This window comes from Dermacentor albipictus, chromosome 9, assembly GCF_038994185.2.
Source record: "Dermacentor albipictus isolate Rhodes 1998 colony chromosome 9, USDA_Dalb.pri_finalv2, whole genome shotgun sequence".
Classification (NCBI taxonomy): Eukaryota; Metazoa; Arthropoda; class Arachnida; order Ixodida; family Ixodidae; genus Dermacentor; species Dermacentor albipictus.
In genome coordinates this window covers 30,386,982-30,408,413 of record NC_091829.1, presented here as the reverse complement: position 1 = coordinate 30,408,413, position 21,432 = coordinate 30,386,982, and the positions used below count along the sequence as shown (strand labels likewise).

The window sequence follows — 21,432 nt, the reverse complement described above, 5'->3', positions numbered from 1 at the left end:
GAGTTAAGAAGTGTTCTGGTATTGGACATCTGCTGTTGGACCCTACTGACGTTCAACTGTTGCTCAGGTGAAAAACTTCGGTTGCTTTAATTCAGATTTACGAAGCTGCTCCCAGCTTTAGAAACAGCATATCCGGCATAAAATATACCCTTTTCTCGAGCTTTCCACAGTGGTCATTGAACAGTGCAATCGTACAGCACTTCTGTCGTGAGGATGGAGGGCTACTTCCGCCGTAACTCCTCGTTTCTTATTCTATGTTGAATGTATTTCGTAGTTTATATTGCTTTTACAAAGCTGTTTTGCTATATTTGTAGATCAAATACCACAAGTCTGCTTTTGTATTGGAGTTTTCATTGTGGTCGTGGAATATACCAGTGGCAGACTATCAAAGAGCTTTAGCGATGTATGCGTGGCAATCGAACGCATTCACTTGCTGTTGCTGCTCAAATGAACAATTTGAGTTGCCTTATTTCCTTTTAATAAAGTTGGAATGCCTTTTCATGTCTGCAGGATCGGCCTGAGGTCTATCCTCTGAACGGTTCCAGCATGATCATTTCACTTTCGAGTGGGGGCATTTAGGATGAGGTTTCTCGAGATAACAGCTGTGGTCGGCCGAATGCTTTGCTGCAGTTTATCAGGTGAGTCTTCGTTTAAAAAACAGTCTCCCTTTTCTTAGCTTTCCTTTGTGTTCATTTGCAGATGCGCTACCAGACGTTGGTGTTGATGGTTCCACATTGATTAAGGAACGCACCAATCGTGGAATGCAGAAGGGCTCCGTTTATGAAGATGTTTTATTGACACTACATGTTCTAGCAGCTCTATCTCAGGTGAGCAAATCGTTCTACTTACATTATTTTGATTATAGCAAGCTTCCTGTGCCCTATGCATTCGCGAATGTTCCGCTTTGCGTTTAAATTTGTGTGGAACGCATTAGTATTGACCGCAGGTCGCTTGATAGAATTGAATGTACACGTTGTCAACTGCGGGAACGTTTCGCTTTTAAGGAGACTCAATGCGCCACCCTCGTGTATGGAAGGTGCGAGTTTGGCGAACGCGTACACTACTTTGCTGCTTTGTTACGGATGCCTTTTTGTCTGCCTAATTCGGCGCACCACTAAATCTGTGGTCCCAAACATTTCAGTGGCACCTGGAAATGATTGGGCAAGTTCAAAGTGGTGTTTGACTGGACAATGCGGATAAAGAACTGGCTTCTAGCTTCCAGCTTCCAGCTTCATAGCATCCCATCGCAGAGTAAGTGTACGAGGCCAATAGCCTCGTGGTAAAGGTGGAATGTGTCCAAGGAACCGCTTGAATACAGAAACCTAATTGTGATTAGCTGAAGCTTCACATAACCAATAACTGAAAGCAGCTAGACGTTCTATACAACAGTATCGACAGTGCACAGTAGTGTACTATTCGGTCTCAGGTTCCTTGGAGCATCACCACTAGAGGTCTTGTCAGTGACGAAAACGTGAGGAGCTACGTTGCGTATCAGATTTAGGTTTAGCGCACCTCGGGCAGAACGAGCACATAGGGTTTGCACCTTACGTTTGCGTTACGGACATTGGCCTGTTCCGAATGCGCTTGCAACCAAGTCCTTTTATCGTGTCAAGGAATGCCCGCGCGCGAAAAGTGCTCTTGAACGATAAATTGATCCTAGATGCAAAGGCATTCGGAATTCTCGCCCACCACATCTAGCAACTGGGAAGAACGGACGTTGCCTACGGTCTGTGACACATCGCACTTCCGTCGCAGCAAAGGTACTGTGACTGACCATTTATCGACAAATGCTGCAATTATGAATGGAGAAATGCTGTTATTATGAATAACAATGGCGATTTCAGCTCATGGACTGTTTACTTGGCTGCAATCTGTTTGGGATACAAGACATTTGTGCTCACTTTATTAAAAAAGTTTTTGGAGCCTTATATTTTTGCAGATTGGTCTCCTCACTCCGAACACAGTTCGAGTAAGGGCATCGCAGTGTTCTGCAATTTACGGATATAACTGTTCGTGGTCCGTGGTTGTGCTTCAAGCGTCAGTGACTCCTGCCACCGCCATTCTGTTGGCTGGCACTTCTCAGGTAATCTCCTGAATGACCGGGTTTACTTTTCGGTAATGAGTTTGCTTTCCAAATTTCCGGCTTTCCACTCAACGTCGAATTTTGCATGCTTCAGTGTCAGCTGAAGGTTTCCGGAGAGCTTGGAACCAGAAAATAACCGGCGACGGTGGACGGATCTGAAAAACCACGTGAAAGCTTCATCACGGTGCACAACAGAGTACGTATGCAGAGATATCAGTAGTGTTGAGGTTCAGTTTAATCCATCGTGCATAAGTTAGACTGGTCACCCTCTATTTACTAAGCTCTATTCCCGGGTGTATCCAGATGTACTTCCTGGACCATGGAATCGTATCAACTTTTCGAAGGTTATCATCGTATGGTCGAGCCATGGAGTGTCGCAGTGGACTGATGACGAAAGCGATGGTGTTGCTACAAACCTTCTTTGGTGCTGCTTGACAGGTAAACAATATCAGTTAATTTATTTCCATGGACTAAGTTTCTCTTCATATTGAATATATGCAGACTCGGTCTCAAGTATACCATTGGCAGGACGGCTCCACCTTAACTCTGCAAGACCCAGTCGTGCCGTGCATTAATGGATTCACTCGAGAAGAGGGCCGTTACCACCATATTGCCTCGTTCCTTCGGCTAAGGTGAGCATCGTTACTGATTGTTCTCCGCTTTGACTTAGCTTTTGTTTTCTTTTAAATTTTTAGATCATCTAGCTGGAGCTTCTGTTTGGCTGGATGGTTTCATCGAGATCATGGAAGTGATAATTGGTGGAGTTAAGAAGTGTTCTGGTATTGGACTTCTGCGGTTGGACACTACTGGCATTCAACTGTTGCTCAGGTGAAAAACTTCGGTTGCTTTAATTCAGTTTTACGAAGCTGCTCCCAGCTTTAGAAACAGCATATCCGGCATAATATATACGCTTTTTTCGAGCTTTCCACAGTGGTCATTGAACAGTGCAGTCGTACAGCACTTCTCTCGTGAGGATGGAGGGCTACTTCCGCCGTAACTCCTCGTTTCTTATTCTATGATGAATATCTTTCGTAGTTTATATTGCTTTTTCAAAGCTGTTTTGCTATATTTGTAGATCAACTACCACAGGTTTGCTTTTGTATTGTAGTTTTAATTGTGGTCTTCGAATATACCAGTGGCAGACTATCAAAGAGCTTTAGCGATGTATGCGTGGCAATCGAAAGCATTCACTTGCTGTTGCTGCTCAAGTGAACAATTTGAGTTGCCTTATTTCCTTTTAATAAAGTGGGAATGCCTTTTCTTGTCTGCAGGATCGGCCTGAGGTCTATCCTCTGAACGGTTCCAGCATGATCATTTCACTTTCGAGTGGGGGCATTTAGGATGATGTTTCTCGAGATAACAGCTGTGGTTGCCCGAATGTTTTGCTGCAGTTTACCAGGTGAGTCTTCGTTTCAAAGAACAGTTTCCCTTTTCTAAGCTGTCCTTTGTGTTCATTTGCAGATGCGCTACCAGACGTTGGTGTTGATGTTTCCACTGTGATTAAGGAACACACAAATCGTGGAATGCAGAAGGGCTCTGTTGATGAAGATGTTTTATTGACACTACATGTTCTAGCAGCTCTATCTCAGGTGAGCAAATCGTTCTACTTACATTATTTTGATTATAGCAAGCTTCCTGTGCCCTATGCATTCGCGAATGTACCGCTTTACGTTTAAATTTGTGTGGAATGCATTAGTATTGACCGCAGGTCGTTTGATAGCATTGAATGTACACTTTGTCAACTGTGGGAACGTTTCGTTTTTAAGGAGACTCAATGCGCCACCCTCGTGTATGGAAGTTGCGAGTTTGGCGAACGCGTACACTACTTTGCTGCTTTGTTTCGGATGCCTTTTTGTCTGCCTAATTCGGCGCACCACTAAATCTGTGGTCCCAAACATTTCAGTGGCAACTGGAGGTGATTGGGCAAGTTCAAAGTGGTGTTTGACTGGACCATGCGGATAAAGAACTGGCTTCTAGCTTCCAGCTTCCAGCTTCATAGTATCCCGTCGCAGAGTAAGTGTACGAGGCCAATAGCCTCGCGGTGAGGGTGGAATGTGTCCAAGGTACCGCTTGAATACACAATCCTAGTTGCCATTAGCTGAAGCTTCACATATCCAATAATTTGAAGAAACTAGACATCCTATACAACAGTATCGACAGTGCACAGTAACAAAGTACATATACAGAGATATCAGTAGTGTTGTGTTTCAGTTTAATCCATCGGCGAACGCGTACACTACTTTGCTGCTTTGTTTCGGATGCCTTTTTGTCTGCCTAATTCGGCGCACCACTAAATCTGTGGTCCCAAACATTTCAGTGGCAACTGGAGGTGATTGGGCAAGTTCAAAGTGGTGTGTGACTGGACAATGCGGATAAAGAACTGGCTTCTAGCTTCCAGCTTCCAGCTTCATAGCATCCCATCGCAGAGTAAGTGTACGAGGCCAATAGCCTCGTGGTGAGGGTGCAATGTGTCCAAGGAACCGCTTGAATACACAATCCTAATTGTGATTAGCTGAAGCTTCACATCACCAATAACTGGAAGCAACTAGACGTTCTATACAACAGTATCGACAGTGCACAGTAGTGTGCTATTCGGTCTCAGGTTCCTTGGAGCATCACCACTAGAGGTCTTGTCAGTGACGAAAACGTGAGGAGCTACGTTGCGTATCAGATTTAGGTTTAGCGCACCTCGGGCAGAACTAGCTGATAGGGTTTGCACCTTACGTTTGCGTTACGGACATTGGCCTGTTCCGAATGCGCTTGCAACCAAGTCCTTTTATCGTGTCAAGGAATGCCCGCGCGCGAAAAGTGCTCTTGAACGATAAATTGATCCTTGATGCAAAGGCATTCGGAATTCTCGCCCACCACATCTAGCAACTGCGAAGAGCGGACGTTGCCTACGGTCTGCGACACATCGCACTTCCGTCGCAGCAAAGGTACTGTGACTGACCATTTCTCGACAAATGCTGCAATTATGAATGGACAAATGCTGTTATTATGAATAACAATGGCGATTTCAGCTCATGGACTGTTTACTTGGCTGCAATCTCTTTGGGATACAACACATTTGTGATCACTTTATTAAAAAAGTTTTTGGAGCCATATATTTTTGCAGATTGGCCTCCTCATTCCGAACACAGTTCGATTAAGGGCATCGCAGTGTTCTGCAATATACTGATATAACTGTTCGTGGTCCGTGGTTGTGCTTCAAGCGTCAGTGACTCCTGCCACCGCCATTCTGTTGGCTGGCACTTCTCAGGTAATCTCCTGAATGACCGGGTTTACTTTTCGGTAATGAGTTTGCTTTCCAAATTTTCGGCTTTCCACTCAACGTCGAATTTTTCGTGTTTCAGTGTCAGCTGAAGGTTTCCGGACAGCTTGGAACCAGTAAATAACCGGCGACGGTGGACGGATCTGAAAAAACCACGTGAAAGCTTCATCACGGTGCACAACAGAGTACGTATGCAGAGATATCAGTAGTGTTGAGGTTCAGTTTAATTCATCGTACATAAGTTAGACTGGTCACCCTATATTTACTAAGCTCTATTCCCGGGTGTATCCAGATGTACTTCCTGGACCATGGAATCGTATCAACTTTTCGAAGGTTATCATCGTATGGTCGAGCCATGGAGTGTCGCAGTGGACTGATGACGAAAGCGATGGTGTTGCTACACACCTTCTTTAGTGCTGCTTGACAGGTAAACAATATCAGTTAATTTAATTTCCATGGACTAAGTTTCTCTTCGTGTTGAATATATGCAGACTCGGTCTCAAGTATACCATTGCCAGGACGGCTCCACCATGACCACTGCAAGACCCAGTCGTGCCGTGCATTAATGGATTCACTCGAGAAGAGGGCCGATACCACCATATTGCCTCGTTCCTTCGGCTAAGGTGAGCATCGTTACTGATTGTTCGCCGCTTTGACTTAGCTTTTGTTTTCTTTTAAATTTTTAGATCGTCTACCTGGAGATTCTGTTTGGTTGGATGGTTTCATCGAGATCATGGAAGTGATAATTGGTGGAGTTAAGAAGTGTTCCGGTATTGGACATCTGCTGTTGGACCCTACTGACATTCAACTGTTGCTCTGGTGAAAAACTTCGGTTGCTTTAATTCAGTTTTACGAAGCTGCTCCCAGCTTTAGAAACAGCATACCCGGCATAAAATATACCCTTTTCTCGAGCTTTCCACAGTGGTCATTGAAAAGTGCAGTCGTACAGCACTTCTCTCGTGAGGATGGAGGGCTACTTCCGCCGTAACTCCTCCTTTCTTATTCCATGATGAATATCTTTCGTAGTTTATATTGCTTTTACAAAGCTGTTTTGCTATATTTGTGTATCAAATACCACAAGTTTGCTTTTGTATTGGAGTTTTCATTGTGGTCGTGGAATATCCCAGTGGCAGACTATCAAGGAGCTTTAGAGATGTGTGCGTGGCAATCGAACGCATTCACTTGCTGTTGCTGCTCAAGTGAACAATTTGAGTTGCCCTATTTTTTTTTAATAAAGTGGGAATGCCTTTTCATGTCTGCAGGATCGGCCTGACGTCTATCCTCTGAACGGTTCCAGCATGATCATTTCAATTTCGAGTGGGGGCATTTAGGATGATGTTTCTAGAGATAACAGCTGTGGTCGGCCGAATGCTTTGCTGCAGTTTGTCAGGTGAGTCTTCGTTTAAAAAAACAGTCTCCTTTTTCTAAGCTTTCCTTTGTGTTCATTTGCAGATGCGCTGCCAGACGTTGGTGTTGATGGTTCCCCTGTGATTAAGGAACACACCAATCGTGGATTGCAGAAGGGCTCTGTTGATGAAGATGTTTTATTGACACTACATGTTCTAGCAGCTCTATCTCAGGTGAGCAAATCGCTCTGCTTACATTATTTTGATTATAGCAAGCTTCCTGTGCCCTATGCATTCGCGAATGTACCGCTTTACGTTTAAATTTGTGTGGAATGCATTAGTATTGACCGCAGGTCGTTTGATAGCATTGAATGTACACGTTGTCAACTGTGGGAACGTTTCGTTTTTAAGGCGACTCAATGCGCCACCCTCGTGTATGGAAGTTGCGAGTTTGGCGAACGCGTACACTACTTTGCTGCTTTGTTTCGGATGCCTTTTTGTCTGCCTAATTCGGCGCACCACTAAATCTGTGGTCCCAAACATTTCAGTGGCAACTGGAGGTGATTGGGCAAGTTCAAAGTGGTGTTTGACTGGACAATGCGGATAAAGAACTGGCTTCTAGCTTCCAGCTTCATAGCATCCCATCGCAGAGTAAGTGTACGAGGCCAATAGCCTCGTGGTGATGGTGGAATGTGTCCAAGGAACCGCTTGAATACACAATCCTAATTGTGATTAGCTGAAGCTTCACATAACCAATAACTGGAAGCAGCTAGACGTTTTATACAACAGTATCGACAGTGCAGAGTAGTGTGCTATTCGGTCTCAGGTTCCTTGGAGCATCACCACTACAGGTCTTGTCAGTGACGATAACGTGAGGAGCTACGTTGCGTATCAGATTTAGGTTTAGCGCACCTCGGGCAGAACTAGCTGATAGGGTTTGCACCTTACGTTTGCGTTACGGGCATTGGCCTGTTCCGAATGCGCTTGCAACCAAGTCCTTTTATCGTGTCAAGGAATGCCCGCGCGCGAAAAGTGCTCTTGAACGATAAATTGATCCTAGATGCAAAGGCATTCGGAATTCTCGCCCACCACATCTAGCAACTGCGAAGAACGGACGTTGCCTACGGTCTGCGACACATCGCGCTTCCGTCGCAGCAAAGGTACTGTGACTGACCATTTATCGACAAATGCTGCAATTATGAACGGACAAATGCTGTTATTATGAATAACAATGGCGATTTCATCTCATGGACTGTTTACTTGGCTGCAATCTCTTTGGGATACAAGACATTTGTGCTCATTTTATTAAAAAAGTTTTTGGAGCCCTATATTTTTGCAGATTGGCCTCCCCACTCCGAACACAGTTCGAGTAAGGGTATGAGCCATTGCGTTGCTGAATGAACGTGTTCCACGTCAGCTCTCTGAATTTTCACTAATTGCGCCGATTATTCAACTCGGATCTTCATGAAAGTGCATCGATCGGTTGTATGAACCTACGTGGACCACCGGGATACCCAATTCCGCGGTAGGCGTCCATTTATTCGGCAATTAGAACCGATTTTGTGACCCACGAAGAGCGCCCACCGGCCTCGGCTTCGGCCGAGGGAAGCGGTAGGCCTACTCTCAGGCCGCATCGAGCCGCAGCCCATTACCGACCAATCGCTAATTTGACAAGCGGACAGGGACCCAATATGTCGACCGCTATGAGAATTGAGGTCGATGGCGAAGAAATTTCGCCGGATCAGCTCACGAGAGCCGAGGGGTGGAAAACCGCCGGCGAGAAGTTGAAGCAAAGGAGCCACGCAAGCCAAGATGGCGCCGAAGCCACAGTTGACGTCAGCAACAGACGTGGCGATTACAACGATGGCACCACCGACAAGAGCCTTCGTCACAGGATGAAGCGAGTAAACAAGGGCAAGCTGCTCAAGGGCGCGAGAATGCCGGACCTCCCGCGCGAAGACGTGAAGATTGTAATGCGGCCACGCGGCGGGCTTCAAGTGAGCGATGTGGCCCGGGTCGAAATCAGCCGAGCCATTACTGGGGCGGCCCAAGTCGATGCAATTGCAGCAAGAGAAGATATTATTTGTCCAAACCATCAACAGAACATAATCGTTGTGAGTACCTCGAAGAGGGAGCACGCCGACAAGTACGCCATGGTGAAACGCATCGACATTCGAGGAACGGCCCACGAGGTGAGCACTTACGAATCGGCGCCTCACGGAACAGTTAAAGGAGTGATACGAGGCATCCCGCTAGAGGACACCGCCCAAGAAATTCAAGACCTAGTGGTGCACAAGCACAACCCGACGGCGTTGCAGGCGAAACGAATTGGCAAGACCAGATCCGTGGTGATCGCCTTCGAGGGACCCAAGGTTCCCAATTACGTGCGTTACGGGAACCTGCTCGTTGAATGTTCACTGCACCGCAAGCAGATCGACGTCTGCTACCAGTGCGGCCGCGTCGGACACCGAATGGACGTGTGCCCCAATCCCCAAAATCGCATCTGCCGGGGGTGCGGCATCGCCAACCCGGACAAAGAGCACGCGTGTGTGCCCAAGTGCGGCCTGTGCGGCGGCAAGCATCTCACCGCCGACCGGGCCTGTAAGGCAAAATTCAAGACGCCGTACGTGGTGCGGCGCCGGCGCTGGGAACGGCGCCGGGCCATCGACGACAGTAGCCAAGAAGATAGAGGTCCTGCAGGCCGTGCCCAACGCAGCACCTCTTCGCGGAGCCGTTCGAGAACGCCGGCCCGCAAGGGCAGCCACCAAAGCCGCCAACGATCGCGATCCTGTTCCCGGGATGGCCCGAACAGGGCCGACCAGGCGCCATCGGCTGGCTCCAAGGACGGCCGCCGCTGGGAGACGATGGGGAAAGGAGGCAGTCGTAGCTCGAGCGGAAGACGCCGGGGATCCCGTTCGAGGTCCCGGACCAGATCAAGAACCCGGGTCGAGTCCAACCAACGAGGGATACTCGCCGAGAAAAAGGTGGGCTGGACCAACAGGTCTTCCGTCGCTCTAGGGGACGACAGAGAGTTCCCACCCCTCAAACCTACCCCACCTGCCCCCTCTAGCCAAAACGTCGCAACACGCCAAGAGTGCGGCGAATGTACAGAACTTAAAAGACTAATCGAAAGGCAAAACGCCCAGATTCAGGAACAGAATGTGCAGATCAGAGCACTCATGAGTAAAATAGACGCGCTAGCTAGCGGCAGCTCAGCGACTAAAATAACCAAAACGAGCCCGGCACCCGAGGACGCCAACGAGAAACGCAAGGTGCCACGGAGGGACCCCCTCTCGCCGCGCCAAGAGCGGAGAGGAGAGGCGCAGCCCATGCACCAAGCATTGAATGTTCAAGAAGCGATGGACGCTGAAACCACAGCTGACTGCAAGACGGCAGCAGCGGCACCGCAGACGTCAAATCAACAACAGCAACCACCGCAAGAGGGCAAACTGGCAGCGATACTCGCAGCCATCAATCAAATTAACGAGAATCTCGACAATATGAATGCCAGGTTAGAGGTCTTCGAGGGTCAAATAAAGATCCTGTCAGTCAAGCACGAACGACTGGCGGCGAAGACAGCGACGATAACCGTGAAGAACAAGTTCGCAGCGCTAAGGAAAGAACGCGCCAATAAAGTCAAGGAATCAATCGCGTACAGGCGCGGTCGCATCAAAACGTCAAAGGAAGATGGCGCAGACGCCGAACAGTAAAAAGCAAATCCGCGGGGGGGAAACAACGATCATTTACCAATGGAATTGCAGGGGCATCCGCACCAAGGAAGCCGAGTTACAACTTCACTTAGATGGGCTCGACCAGAAACCGGATATTATCGCGTTACAAGAGACACACGGCAGACCCAGACTCCCGGGTTACATCACGTACACGGATCCGACGGAAGGCGGGACGGCGTTACTGGTGCGCACCAACATAGCAGCCACCCAGCACCTCACCGCGCAAAAGGGCTGCGAACACACGCTGGTCGAGGTTCACACAAGGACTATTGGCAGTGCCGGAAACCTGTTTGTGATGAGCGCATACTGCAGGCCGTCACAAAGGCAGTACGACTTTGAAACAACAGTGAGCCAGGCGAAGAGGTTGGCGGGGAACAGGCCGCTCCTGGTCCTAGGCGACTTCAACGCCCCTCACACTACATGGGGTTACAAATACCAATCTAAACGAGGCAAGGCTCTAGCAAAGGCAATGGAGGACCAAGAAATGGCGCTCCTCAATGAACCGGGCGTCGCCACCCGAAAGGGAAACAGCGTCAACAGGGACACCACCCCGGATCTGTCGTGGATGGCGGGCTCCCTAGAAGTGGCCTGGAGGAACGAAGACGTAGACCTGGGCTCCGACCACAGTATCATAAGTGTAACGATCAAGGGACCAAGGTACCGGGCAGCCCTCGGCAAAGCCCGAATCACCGACTGGGACCGAATGCGCAAGCACACGGACGAAGAAAACGAGACCTCCGGGGAAAACGCGGAGGAGGGCAGACATCAAACGTACGCAGAATGGGCGCGAGAACAAAAGATCGCGTTCGACAGATTTACTCAAGAAGTTGTGACAACGATGCAGACGCCCTTCGTCGACACCAAACTAGCACACATGTGGGAGGCGCGGCACTCGCTCACGCGAAGATGGAAGCGTCAACGACGAAACAAGAAGCTCGTCAAACGCATCGCGCTCCTCAACAAACAGATCGCTGAATACGCAACCAAGCTGTGCCGAGAGAACTGGATGAGTACGTGCGACGGGCTGCAGGGAAAGCTGTCGGCGCGCAAGACCTGGTGCCTGCTCAGACACCTGATCGACCCGTTGAACAGCAAGACCGCAACCAACCGCAACCTCACCAAAGTTCTGAACGCTTACGATGGCAACGGCCAAAGGCTCATTGAAGACCTCAAGGCGATCTACCTCAAGACGGAGAGAGGGCGATTTCCGATACCGGAGGAGTACGGGGGACCGGAAAATCCGGCATTGGATGAACCGTTCACCATCACGGAGTTGTTAACAGCCATAGACGAGAGTAATAAGGCAAGCGCGCCAGGAATGGACGCCATTACATACAAGCTGCTCAATAACATGAGTGATGCGGCGGCACGTGGGCTCCTGGGTCACATCAACAGAACCTGGGAAAGCTCGAAGTTGCCCGCAGAATGGAAAGAGGCCGAGGTACGGTTCATACCTAAACCCGGCAAACCTCTGACCATCGAGAACATGCGCCCCATCTCGCTCACGTCCTGTGTGGGCAAGGTCATGGAACGCATGGTTCTCAGGAGACTTCAAGCACACCTGGACGAGACAAATCAGATGCCGGCGACCATGTATGGATTCCGCCAGCACCTGAGCACCCAAGACGTCTTGATCCAATTACACGAATTGGTGATTAAAAAAGCAACGAGGCACGCGCCCCGGGGTATACTGGCTTTGGACCTCAAAGGGGCCTTTGACAACGTGTCCCACGCCAGCGTGCTCGAGAACCTGCGCAAGACGGGGTGTGGCCGCAAGACCTACGGTTATATCAAAGACTTCCTAACCAATAGAGCAGCAACTATCCGGATAGGAAATGAACGGTCAGAGCCTGTGGAGCTCGGAGACAGGGGTACCCCACAGGGGTCTGTCCTGTCGCCTCTGCTTTTCAACCTAGCACTCCTGCCCCTGCCCGAACTACTCAATCAGATCGAGGGCGTGGACCACGCGTTCTATGCCGACGATATAACGGTGTGGACGAACCGCGCGGGTTCCGATGCCTGGGCGGAGGAAGCCCTGCAGAGAGCGGCAACGACCGTCCACGAGTATGCCAGGACCTGTGGCCTGAGCTGCGCTCCACAGAAATCGGAGCTGCTCATGGTACAGCCCGGAAGACCAAAGAAAGAGCCGCCGCCAAACATAATCATCACCATCGACGGCACAGAAATCAAACCAACGCAGCAGATCCGGATACTGGGCCTGCTGTTGCGCAGCGACGGCAAGGCGCACGCAGCCGTCAACAAAATCAAGACCACATCCGAGCAAGTCCTCAGCATGATCCGGAGAGTCACCAACCGGAACAGAGGAATCAAAGAAGAAGACGCACTGCGCCTGGTGCAGGCATTCGTCGTGTCACGCGTAACGTACTCCGCCCCGTACCTCCAGCTTGCGAAGGTGAACCGCGAAACGCTGAACACGACGATAAGGAAAGCAGTAAAACTCGCCATGGGCATCCCAGTCTACTCGTCAACGCAGAAGCTGCTGGAAATGGGTGCCCACAACACGGTGGAAGAGCTGGTGGAAGCACACCTATCCCACCAGAGGGTAAGGCTGAGCCGGACAGAGCACGGTCGGGCCGTCCTACGCAAGATAGGATGGCAAATTGAACAGCTACCGACAACGGAGCCGCTCCCCACAACGTGGAGAGACATTATTAAGACCAAGCCCCTCCCCCGGAACATGCAGCCGGGGAGGAACAACGAGAGACGCTCTGCGCGGGCCAAGGCACTGGCTCGACAGCTGGAAGAGGACCCCGAGGTTCTCTACGCGGACGCCTCACTTCCCAAGCACGGAACCAGAGCAACGGCGGTCGTCACCACCATCGATAAACTTGTCACAGGCGCGTCGATACGGACGACGAATACAGCCGAAGCAGAAGAAGTGGCCGTGGCCCTCGCACTCGCACAACCGGGAGTGAGGACCGTTGTCACAGACTCCCAGACCGCCTACGCAAGCTACCGCAAGGGGAACATCTCTTCCGTGGCACTAGCGATCCTCAACAAATGCAAATCACCGGGGCGGGCCGTTGAGCTCGTGTGGGTCCCGGCTCACTCGCAAGTGGAAGGCAACGCACTCGCCGACCACTATGCCCGAGAACTATCGATCCGGGCCGAGGACGAGCCAGGGCTACCGCACCCCGTGACAAGCTACAAAGACATCACGCAAATGTACAGAAGCGGCAGATGTAGGCTTCCCCGTCCGCATCCGCAACTCAACCGAATTCAGCAAACGATCGTGCGACGCATGCAAGCGGGGTCGCTAGCGAATCCAGTGCTCTTGCATAAGATGTTCCCAACAGAGCATGACACTTCATGCCCTTTTTGCAGACGGTCAAAAGGCACTCTAGCACACATCCTTGCAGAGTGCACTAAGCTCAAGAACCCCCCACCATCCCTACCCCCCACCCTCCCCAGCCCCAACCCCCCCGAGCGATGGGAGACCTTGTTGTCCAGCCCCGACCTACCGACCCAGCTCGCGCTGGCGGCTAGGGGCCAGGAACTGCTGGACACATATGGGACCTGAGAATAAGGTTCCACCCCATCTGGTGCCAGCGCGCACCACCCGTCACTGAGGGCTCAGCACAAAAGTTGATTCTCTCTCTCGAGTAAGGGCATCGCAGTGTTCCGCAATTTACGGATATGACTGTTCCTGGTCCGTGGTTGTGCTTCAAGCGTCAGTGACTCCTGCCACCGCCATTCTGTTGGCTGGCACTTCTCAGGTTCTCTCCTGAATGACCGGGTTTACCTTTCGGTAATGAGTTTGCTTTCCGAATTTTCGGCTTTCCACTCAACGTCGAATTTTGCATGTTTCAGTGTCAGCTGAAGGTTTCCGGACAGCTTGGAACCAGGAAATAACCGGCGATGGTTGACGGATCTGAAAAACCACGTGAAAGCTTCATCACGGTGCACAACAGAGTACGTATGCAGAGATATCAGTAGTGTTGAGGTTCAGTTTAATCCATCGTGCATAAGTTAGACTGGTCACCCTATATTTACTAAGCTCTATTCCCTGGTGTATCCAGATGTACTTCCTGGCCCATGGAGTCGTATCAACGTTTTGAAGGTTATCATCGTATGGTCGAGCCATGGAGTGTCGCAGCGGACTGATGACGTAAGCGATGGTGTTGCTACACACTTCTTTGGTGCTGCTCTATAGGTAAACAATATCTGTTAATTTATTTCCATGGACTAAGTTTCTCTTCATATTGAATATATGCAGACTCGGTCTCAAGTATACCATTGGCAGGACGGCTCCACCATGACCACTGCAAGACCCAGTCGTGCCGTGCACCAATGGATTCACTCGAGAAGAGGGCCGTTACCACCATATTGCCTCGTTCCTTCAGCTAAGGTGAGCATCGTTACTTATTGTTCTCCGCTTTGACTTAGCTTTTGTTTTCTTTTAAATATTTAGATCATCTAGCTGGAGCTTCTGTTTGGCTGGATGGTTTCATCGAGATCATGGAAGTGATAATTGGTGGAGTTAAGAAGTGTTCCGGTATTGGACATCTGCTGTTGGACCCTACTGACGTTCAATTGTTGCTCAGGTGAAAAACTTCGATTGCTTCAATTCAGTTTTACGAAGCTGCTCCCAGCTTTAGAAACAGCATATTCGGCATAAAATATACCCTTTTCTCAAGCTTTCCACAGTGGTCATTGAACAGTGCAGTCGTACAGCACTTCTTTCGTGAGGATGGAGGGCTACTTCCGCCGTAACTCCTCGTTTCTTATTCCATGATGAATATCTTTCGTAGTTTATATTGCTTTTACAAAGCTGTTTTGCTGTATTTGTAGATCAAGTACCACAGGTTTGCTTTTGTATTGTTTTAATTGTGGTCATGGAATATACCAGTGGCAGACTATCAAAGAGCTTTAGCGATGTATGCGTGGCAATCGAACGCATTCACTTGCTGTTGCTGCTCAAGTGAGCGATTTGAGTTGCCCTATTTTTTTTTTATTAAAGTGGGAATGCCTTTTCGTGGCTGCAGGATCGGCCTGAGGTCTATCCTCTGAACGGTTCCAGCATGATCATTTCACTTTCGAGTGGGGGCATTTAGGATGATGTTTCTCGAGATAACAGCTGTAGTTGCCCGAATGTTTTGCTGCAGTTTACCAGGTGAGTCTTCAATTAAAAGAACAGTTTCCCTTTTCTAAGCTGTCCTTTGTGTTCATTTACAGATGCGCTACCAGCCGTTGGTGTTGATGGTTTTAGTGTGATTAAGGGATGCACCAATCGTGGAATGCAGAAGGGCTCTGTTGATGAAGATGTTTTATTGACACTACATGTTGTAGCAGCTCTATCTCAGGTGAGCAAATCGCTCTACTTACATAAATTTGATTTTAGCAAGCTTCCTGTGCCCTATGCATTGGCGAATGTTCCGTTTTGCGTTTAAATTTTTGTGGAACGCATTAGTATTGACCGCAGTTCGTTTGATACCATTGAATGTACACATTCTCAACTGTTGGAACGTTGCGCTGTTAAGGAGACTCAATGCGCTACCCTCGTTTGTGGAAGGTGCGAGTTTGGCGAACGCGTACATTACTTTGCTGCTTTGCTACGGATGCATATTTGTCTGCCTATTTCGGCGCACCACTAAATCTGTGGTCCCAAACATTTCAGTGGCAACTGGAAGTGATTGGGCAAGTTCAAAGTGGTGTTCACTGGACAATGCGGATAAAGAACTGGCTTTTAGCTTCCAGCTTCCAGCTTCATAGCATCCCATCGCAGAGTAAGTGTGCGAGGCCAATAGCCTCGTTGTGAGGGTGGAATATTGTCCAAGGAACCGCTGCACCTTTTTCGGCTTGTCAAGCGTCTCTTCACCCTGAGGGTGGCTTTTTTTTCGGCATTGTAGCCGAGTAATTTCCTGATACGGCTGAACTCTAATTTAAGCATATTTCCAGCACTATTTCCAGCACTCTTGAATATGTGGAAGACGGTAGGGGCAGATATTTGGAACACTGTTCCGGATAATGGTGGCCATTTGTATTGAACACAGTTGCGTATTTTTATGCTATGTGAATATAATAAAGTTCAATATTATCTAACGCCGTTTCGTATATTTCATGATTTCGTGTGGAATGCTGTTCGATTTGAGTGAAAAATATACGAAAAGACCTTTTTGCCTATAACTGGAAGACAAATGTAAGCGATTATAAGAGAGTGTTTGTGAGACCCTCTGACCAGCCTCAAGAGCGCTTTTACAGTTGTTGCGTGTTTTTCTTGCAGCCTGCTCGCACTCGAAGGCCACCGAGTTCTACGCCGAGTCGGTGCGCGAGTGCGACTTACCGACGCGCTCGTGCAAGAGCTACGCCGACTTCGTGGCCGGCAAGTGCGCGCCCAGCTGCGAGGACGGCCGCACCTGCGGGCTCATGGGCCACCCGGCCAGAGTGCCGCTGGCCGGCCACCACTTCACGAAGACCACGAAGCAGCAGTGCCCGTCCCGGACCATTGGCTACGACCTGCGGGTCCAGACCACGCCTCGGAGAATGGACCCGGACGCGATGCTGGTGAACTCGCTGTGACGTTCGGCGCAGATCCTGCTCAAAGATGCCACTCCCGAAGAACGTCGGGTACTGCTGGACGCGCTCATAGAGGAGATGGCTGTGCGTGCCGGTGAGCGGTCCCCGTATGATGGACAACAGTGGGACTGACCACTAGATCGACCGCTAGCTAACACACACTCACACACACACACACACACACACACACACACACACACACACACACACACACACACACACACACACACACACACACAAACACAAACACACAGACTGTCCCGTTGTAGAAGCTTTACCGCGCGTTTGTACTTTAATAAGTGCGTAAGTTGGGAAATTCGAAACTAAAGGTCGCCTCGTGATGCCGGACCTGGCACCATCGACATTATCGCGAGACCACGACCGAGCAGAATTTGCTGTCACTTTGTAGCAATAATCGTAAATAATCGGCCTTTTAAATTCTGCGGGACTTTCTCACATTGAGGCGAAGCCCTGCCCTTTGTGTATAGTTCAACAGACAGGGCATACACTTCTAACCACGTATAAGTTTTCTGGATTTGTAGAGACAGTACCGTTTCCGTCGGCTCACTCGACAACACGGGCAAGAACAGCGGGGTGCACAGGGACTAACTGTTTCCGTTCTTCCACCCGTTGCTCTCTTTCTGACCAAAGACTACACACTTGTCGTCGTGTGTTAAGGGATCGGGGAGTGACAGTGCGCGACACCAGTGGTTTACATAACGGGAGTGGTGCGGCGAGGACAACTTAACATCGAGAACGAATGAACGAGCGCAGGAATACCGCGACGACGCGATATCTCACGCGTCGTCGGAACACAATACAAAGAAGAAAGCGACCATTAGGGACCATGCACGATAGTAGGTGTAAAAGAAGAAGAAGAAGAGAGGCACTGGAAGATGTTGGAAATAAGCTGATAGGTTCGGGACAACAGTGTGGCGATGGAAGCATGGGGACAATCAACTCTGGAGGTGGTTCAGCATCTACTAGTTCCCCCTCCCACCGACTCTGCTTGTGGCAACTATACTATACGAGATTCAGAAATTGAAGACGCAGAACATAACTCACGGGCTTAAAAAAAAAAGAAGAAAAGAAAGAAAGAGCTATGTCGACTATCAGTGCGGATTCTCCCCCATTTTCCCATACGAAATCTAAGAAATGCCGGTCTAAGTTTACTTTCAAGGAAAGGTCATCGAAGACGTCTCTTTCGACTGCAGTATCTTATTTATCATAGAATCGTTAAAGGTACTTCAGTGGAACTGCCGCTCAATATTATCAGCTGTCTATATCAATATTATCAGATCTGTTTTATCTTACTAACCAACTTAATCCAGATATGATAACAATACAGGAAACTTTGTTGGCGATGGCGAAAAATTTCCCTTTAAGATTCTTGCAGCTCTTTTTTTGGCTAGACCAACCGAAAGAGAGGGTGGACTAATAATATTTATTTCTCCTAAAATATGTCATAAAGCTAAATTTATATTTGAACTGATGAATGAGTGCGAAATTTTGGCTGCAGAACTCATTCTTCCTGATTATGGCCCACTTGATATCGTAAATACTTAGTTCCCTTCCGGTGTGCTGGACACTAGCTCGCTTGACAGTGTTCTAGCTCGCTGTGGACGTGCTCTCTTATTTAATCGGGATTTCAATTCATATCATGTTACATGGCGTTTAAAGACAGATTCGTGCGGTAACCGCTCGTAGAAATGGTCATTAAGCAATAATCTTTCTTGTGAAAACTTACGGTCAACTAAATTTGTGCCTGGACAAAATCAGTCTTCAATCGATCTCATATTCTCTAATCGTTGTCTCTCTGTGCCTTCGAGGTCGGCTATCGATTTTGCCTCTAATAATGATCATGTGCCACTATTCTTTGAAATAGCCTGCTCTATTACATATACGGATAACCATGTTCGAACTTTTGTAAACTACAATACCTTCAAGAAGTCTTTGCGGTCTGTGCTTTAATCCTTGTCGGATGCTTCGAGTGAACAAAAAACGAAGGTTATTTATTCTTCCCTTGAAAAGCCTAGCAAACAATCGGAATTTGCAGTTCGATCTGGTAAAGGTTACTCCTAGAGTCCTTGGCGGAATACCGACTGTTCACGTGATTATGAAAGAAGAAAAGTAGCCTGAAAAAAGTTGCTATATAACCAGTGTCCAAAAAATTATAGGGATTATAAATTCTACAGAACCGTATTTAAACATATTGTTCCTAAAGCAAACTATGACTGTGATTGCAAACATTTCGATTATCTATCAAAATGTAAAAACAAGCATACTTTTCAATTAATTTCGTAGCAGAAACATAGTGCCGTGACCGACTGAAATTAAACCGATGGTTCCCACTGGAGCAGAAATGACTAAAATGACAGAAGAAATCGCGAAGAGTTTAAATAGTTGATTCACTTCCTTATTATCTCCATGTACCAAGTTACGAATCCGGTCAGATGATTTTACCGAGAACATTATGCTGGAACTAGCTGCCATATTCCGCCCCTGGCGTGGACGGAGTAACGCCGAAGGGTTAAACATTTTATTCAAGGCGTTTCCAGATGACCTTTTAGGCGTAATAAACTATTCTATTCCGTTTTCGTGGATACCTTCCAGTTGGAAACTCGCTAAAATTATTCCGGTTCTTAAGAATAACGGAGACGGATTCATGCTGGACAATCGACCAATAACTCTAACCTCACATTTGGTTAGATTAATAGAAAGGATTCTGAATATTCGTCTTGTGAAAATTAGTGGAGTACAAAGATGCACCCAGCCCTTGTCAATTTGGTTACAGATCTTTCTGTTCCCTTTGGCAAATTCATGTGGACCTGGAAAACCGCATAGATGTAGCAAAACGCCAGAGACAAGTGCAGCTCTAGTAACGTTGGATAAATCAAAAGTCAATGATATTGTAGATTCGATCAACTAACGTTGATTTGCCAAAATATATAATAAAATAATGACAGAATTTTATGGTTCTGTGAAATGATTTTCTTCAAATGGGCATAAACACTAGCGTGGGGTTCCACAAGGAGCTGTCACTTCACCTTTATTGTTTTAACATATTACTAAGCTCTTTGCTTTGTCATAATGGCATATACACATATGTACATCACATGTACACACATCGCGTTTTCTGCATCAGACAACGACATCCACTGTTTATGTAGCCGAGTGCAAACATGCCTGTGCGCCATAGGAAACTGGTTACATAACATTCGCCTCTCTCTTAACATCAGAAAATGCTGAATAATAGTTCTTCCTATAAGAGATCGAATACACATAGAGCTTACCTACCGCCAGCGGAATATACCTCAGGTAGACTCGGCAAAGAACCTTGGCATAATATATGATAACCAGCTTAGTTGGCGCAAATACATTGAATGTACAAAAAAATAAGGAGTGTGAACGGTTTGACTGCTAAGAAGGCTTGGCAACAGTCGACCGGGGATGCGGAGAGACTGTCTTGTGAGGATTTATAAAATGTCCTACAGCCAATTCTGGAATTTTGATGCGTTCAATATTGAGGTGTGCTGGCATGCAAATTACATCCCTTGTTCTTCCGCAACGGGAAGCTTTACGCCTGTGCCTCGGTTTACCAAAGTTCGTTGCCATGCACTATACCTAGATGCACGCCTACCGTGTCTTTTGTGTAGATTTCGGCTGTTAACTGTCCAAACGCTCTTAAATATGTACGAGTCCAGATAGATCTCCAGATTGTATTTGACGACGTACATCCAAACAACGCGAAACTACTTTCTTACGATATAATAAATGAGGTGTTAGAAAATCATTTATTGGAGCTAAAAATAAAAACGCCGTCAGAGCGAGAGATGCATCACAATCACAAGAAAAATCGGGAATTTTAATTTTCTCTTCCGTTTTATACTGGTCGTTCTCTTTAAGACTTCCTAATTACATGCCAGTATTTTTAGCTGAGTTTCTGGCAGTTACACTGGCTTCACGAAAAGTGAACTCCTCAATCTGTGTAGTCGTAGTAGTGGGGGATTCTTTAACTTTATGTTCAGCTCTCACTACAAATAGTGGCTTATATATATATATATATATATATATATATATATATATATATATATATATATATCACGTGGATTTCACTAATACCCTCTCACGTAACACTAATTAGATTGGCATGGGTGCCTGGTCCCAAAGGATTAGTTATTAATGCACAGCAGACTGCTTGGCGAGAGCGGCCCTTAGCGGTCCAATTATTTCGATCTTTCCTGTATCAGCTTTCACAACTGCTGCTTTAGTTCAGGGGACGCGCAGTCATGAACGAATCTTTGAACCTATCATTAACAAATTTAATGGATTACCGACACCTGTTGTTTCGTTGGAGCAGAAACTTCTGCGGCAATAGAAAATTTGAAGTCCTGTTTACAAAATGTAGATGTCGAAAACCTACATTACACTATTATCTGCGTCGATCTGGTGCGGCGCCCTTCT

At 47.8% G+C, this 21,432-nt stretch overlaps 1 protein-coding gene across 1 annotated transcript; it reads left to right on the top strand.

Moving 5' to 3' along the window:
* The first annotated feature begins 7,275 nt into the window (after positions 1-7,275).
* Positions 7,276-20,989, top strand: LOC135917965 (uncharacterized). The gene is made up of 9 exons (XM_070524725.1): positions 7,276-7,351; positions 14,263-14,364; positions 14,472-14,560; positions 14,669-14,800; positions 14,864-14,996; positions 15,438-15,565; positions 15,628-15,755; positions 16,070-16,178; positions 16,676-20,989. The coding sequence occupies exons 6-9, from the start codon at positions 15,508-15,510 to the stop codon at positions 16,969-16,971; spliced, it is 591 nt and encodes a 196-aa protein (XP_070380826.1). The 5' UTR covers positions 7,276-7,351; positions 14,263-14,364; positions 14,472-14,560; positions 14,669-14,800; positions 14,864-14,996; positions 15,438-15,507; the 3' UTR covers positions 16,972-20,989.
* The last annotated feature ends 443 nt before the right edge of the window (positions 20,990-21,432 follow it).

Coding starts and splice junctions, on each gene's coding strand:
- LOC135917965 (XM_070524725.1), top strand. CDS start 15,508: ATGATGTTTCTCGAGATAACAGCTGTAGTTGCCCGAATGTTTTGCTGC. Junction 15,566..15,627: donor GTTTTGCTGCAGTTTACCAG/GTGAGTCTTCAA, acceptor GTTCATTTACAG/ATGCGCTACCAGCCGTTGGT. Junction 15,756..16,069: donor TTGTAGCAGCTCTATCTCAG/GTGAGCAAATCG, acceptor CAAACATTTCAG/TGGCAACTGGAAGTGATTGG.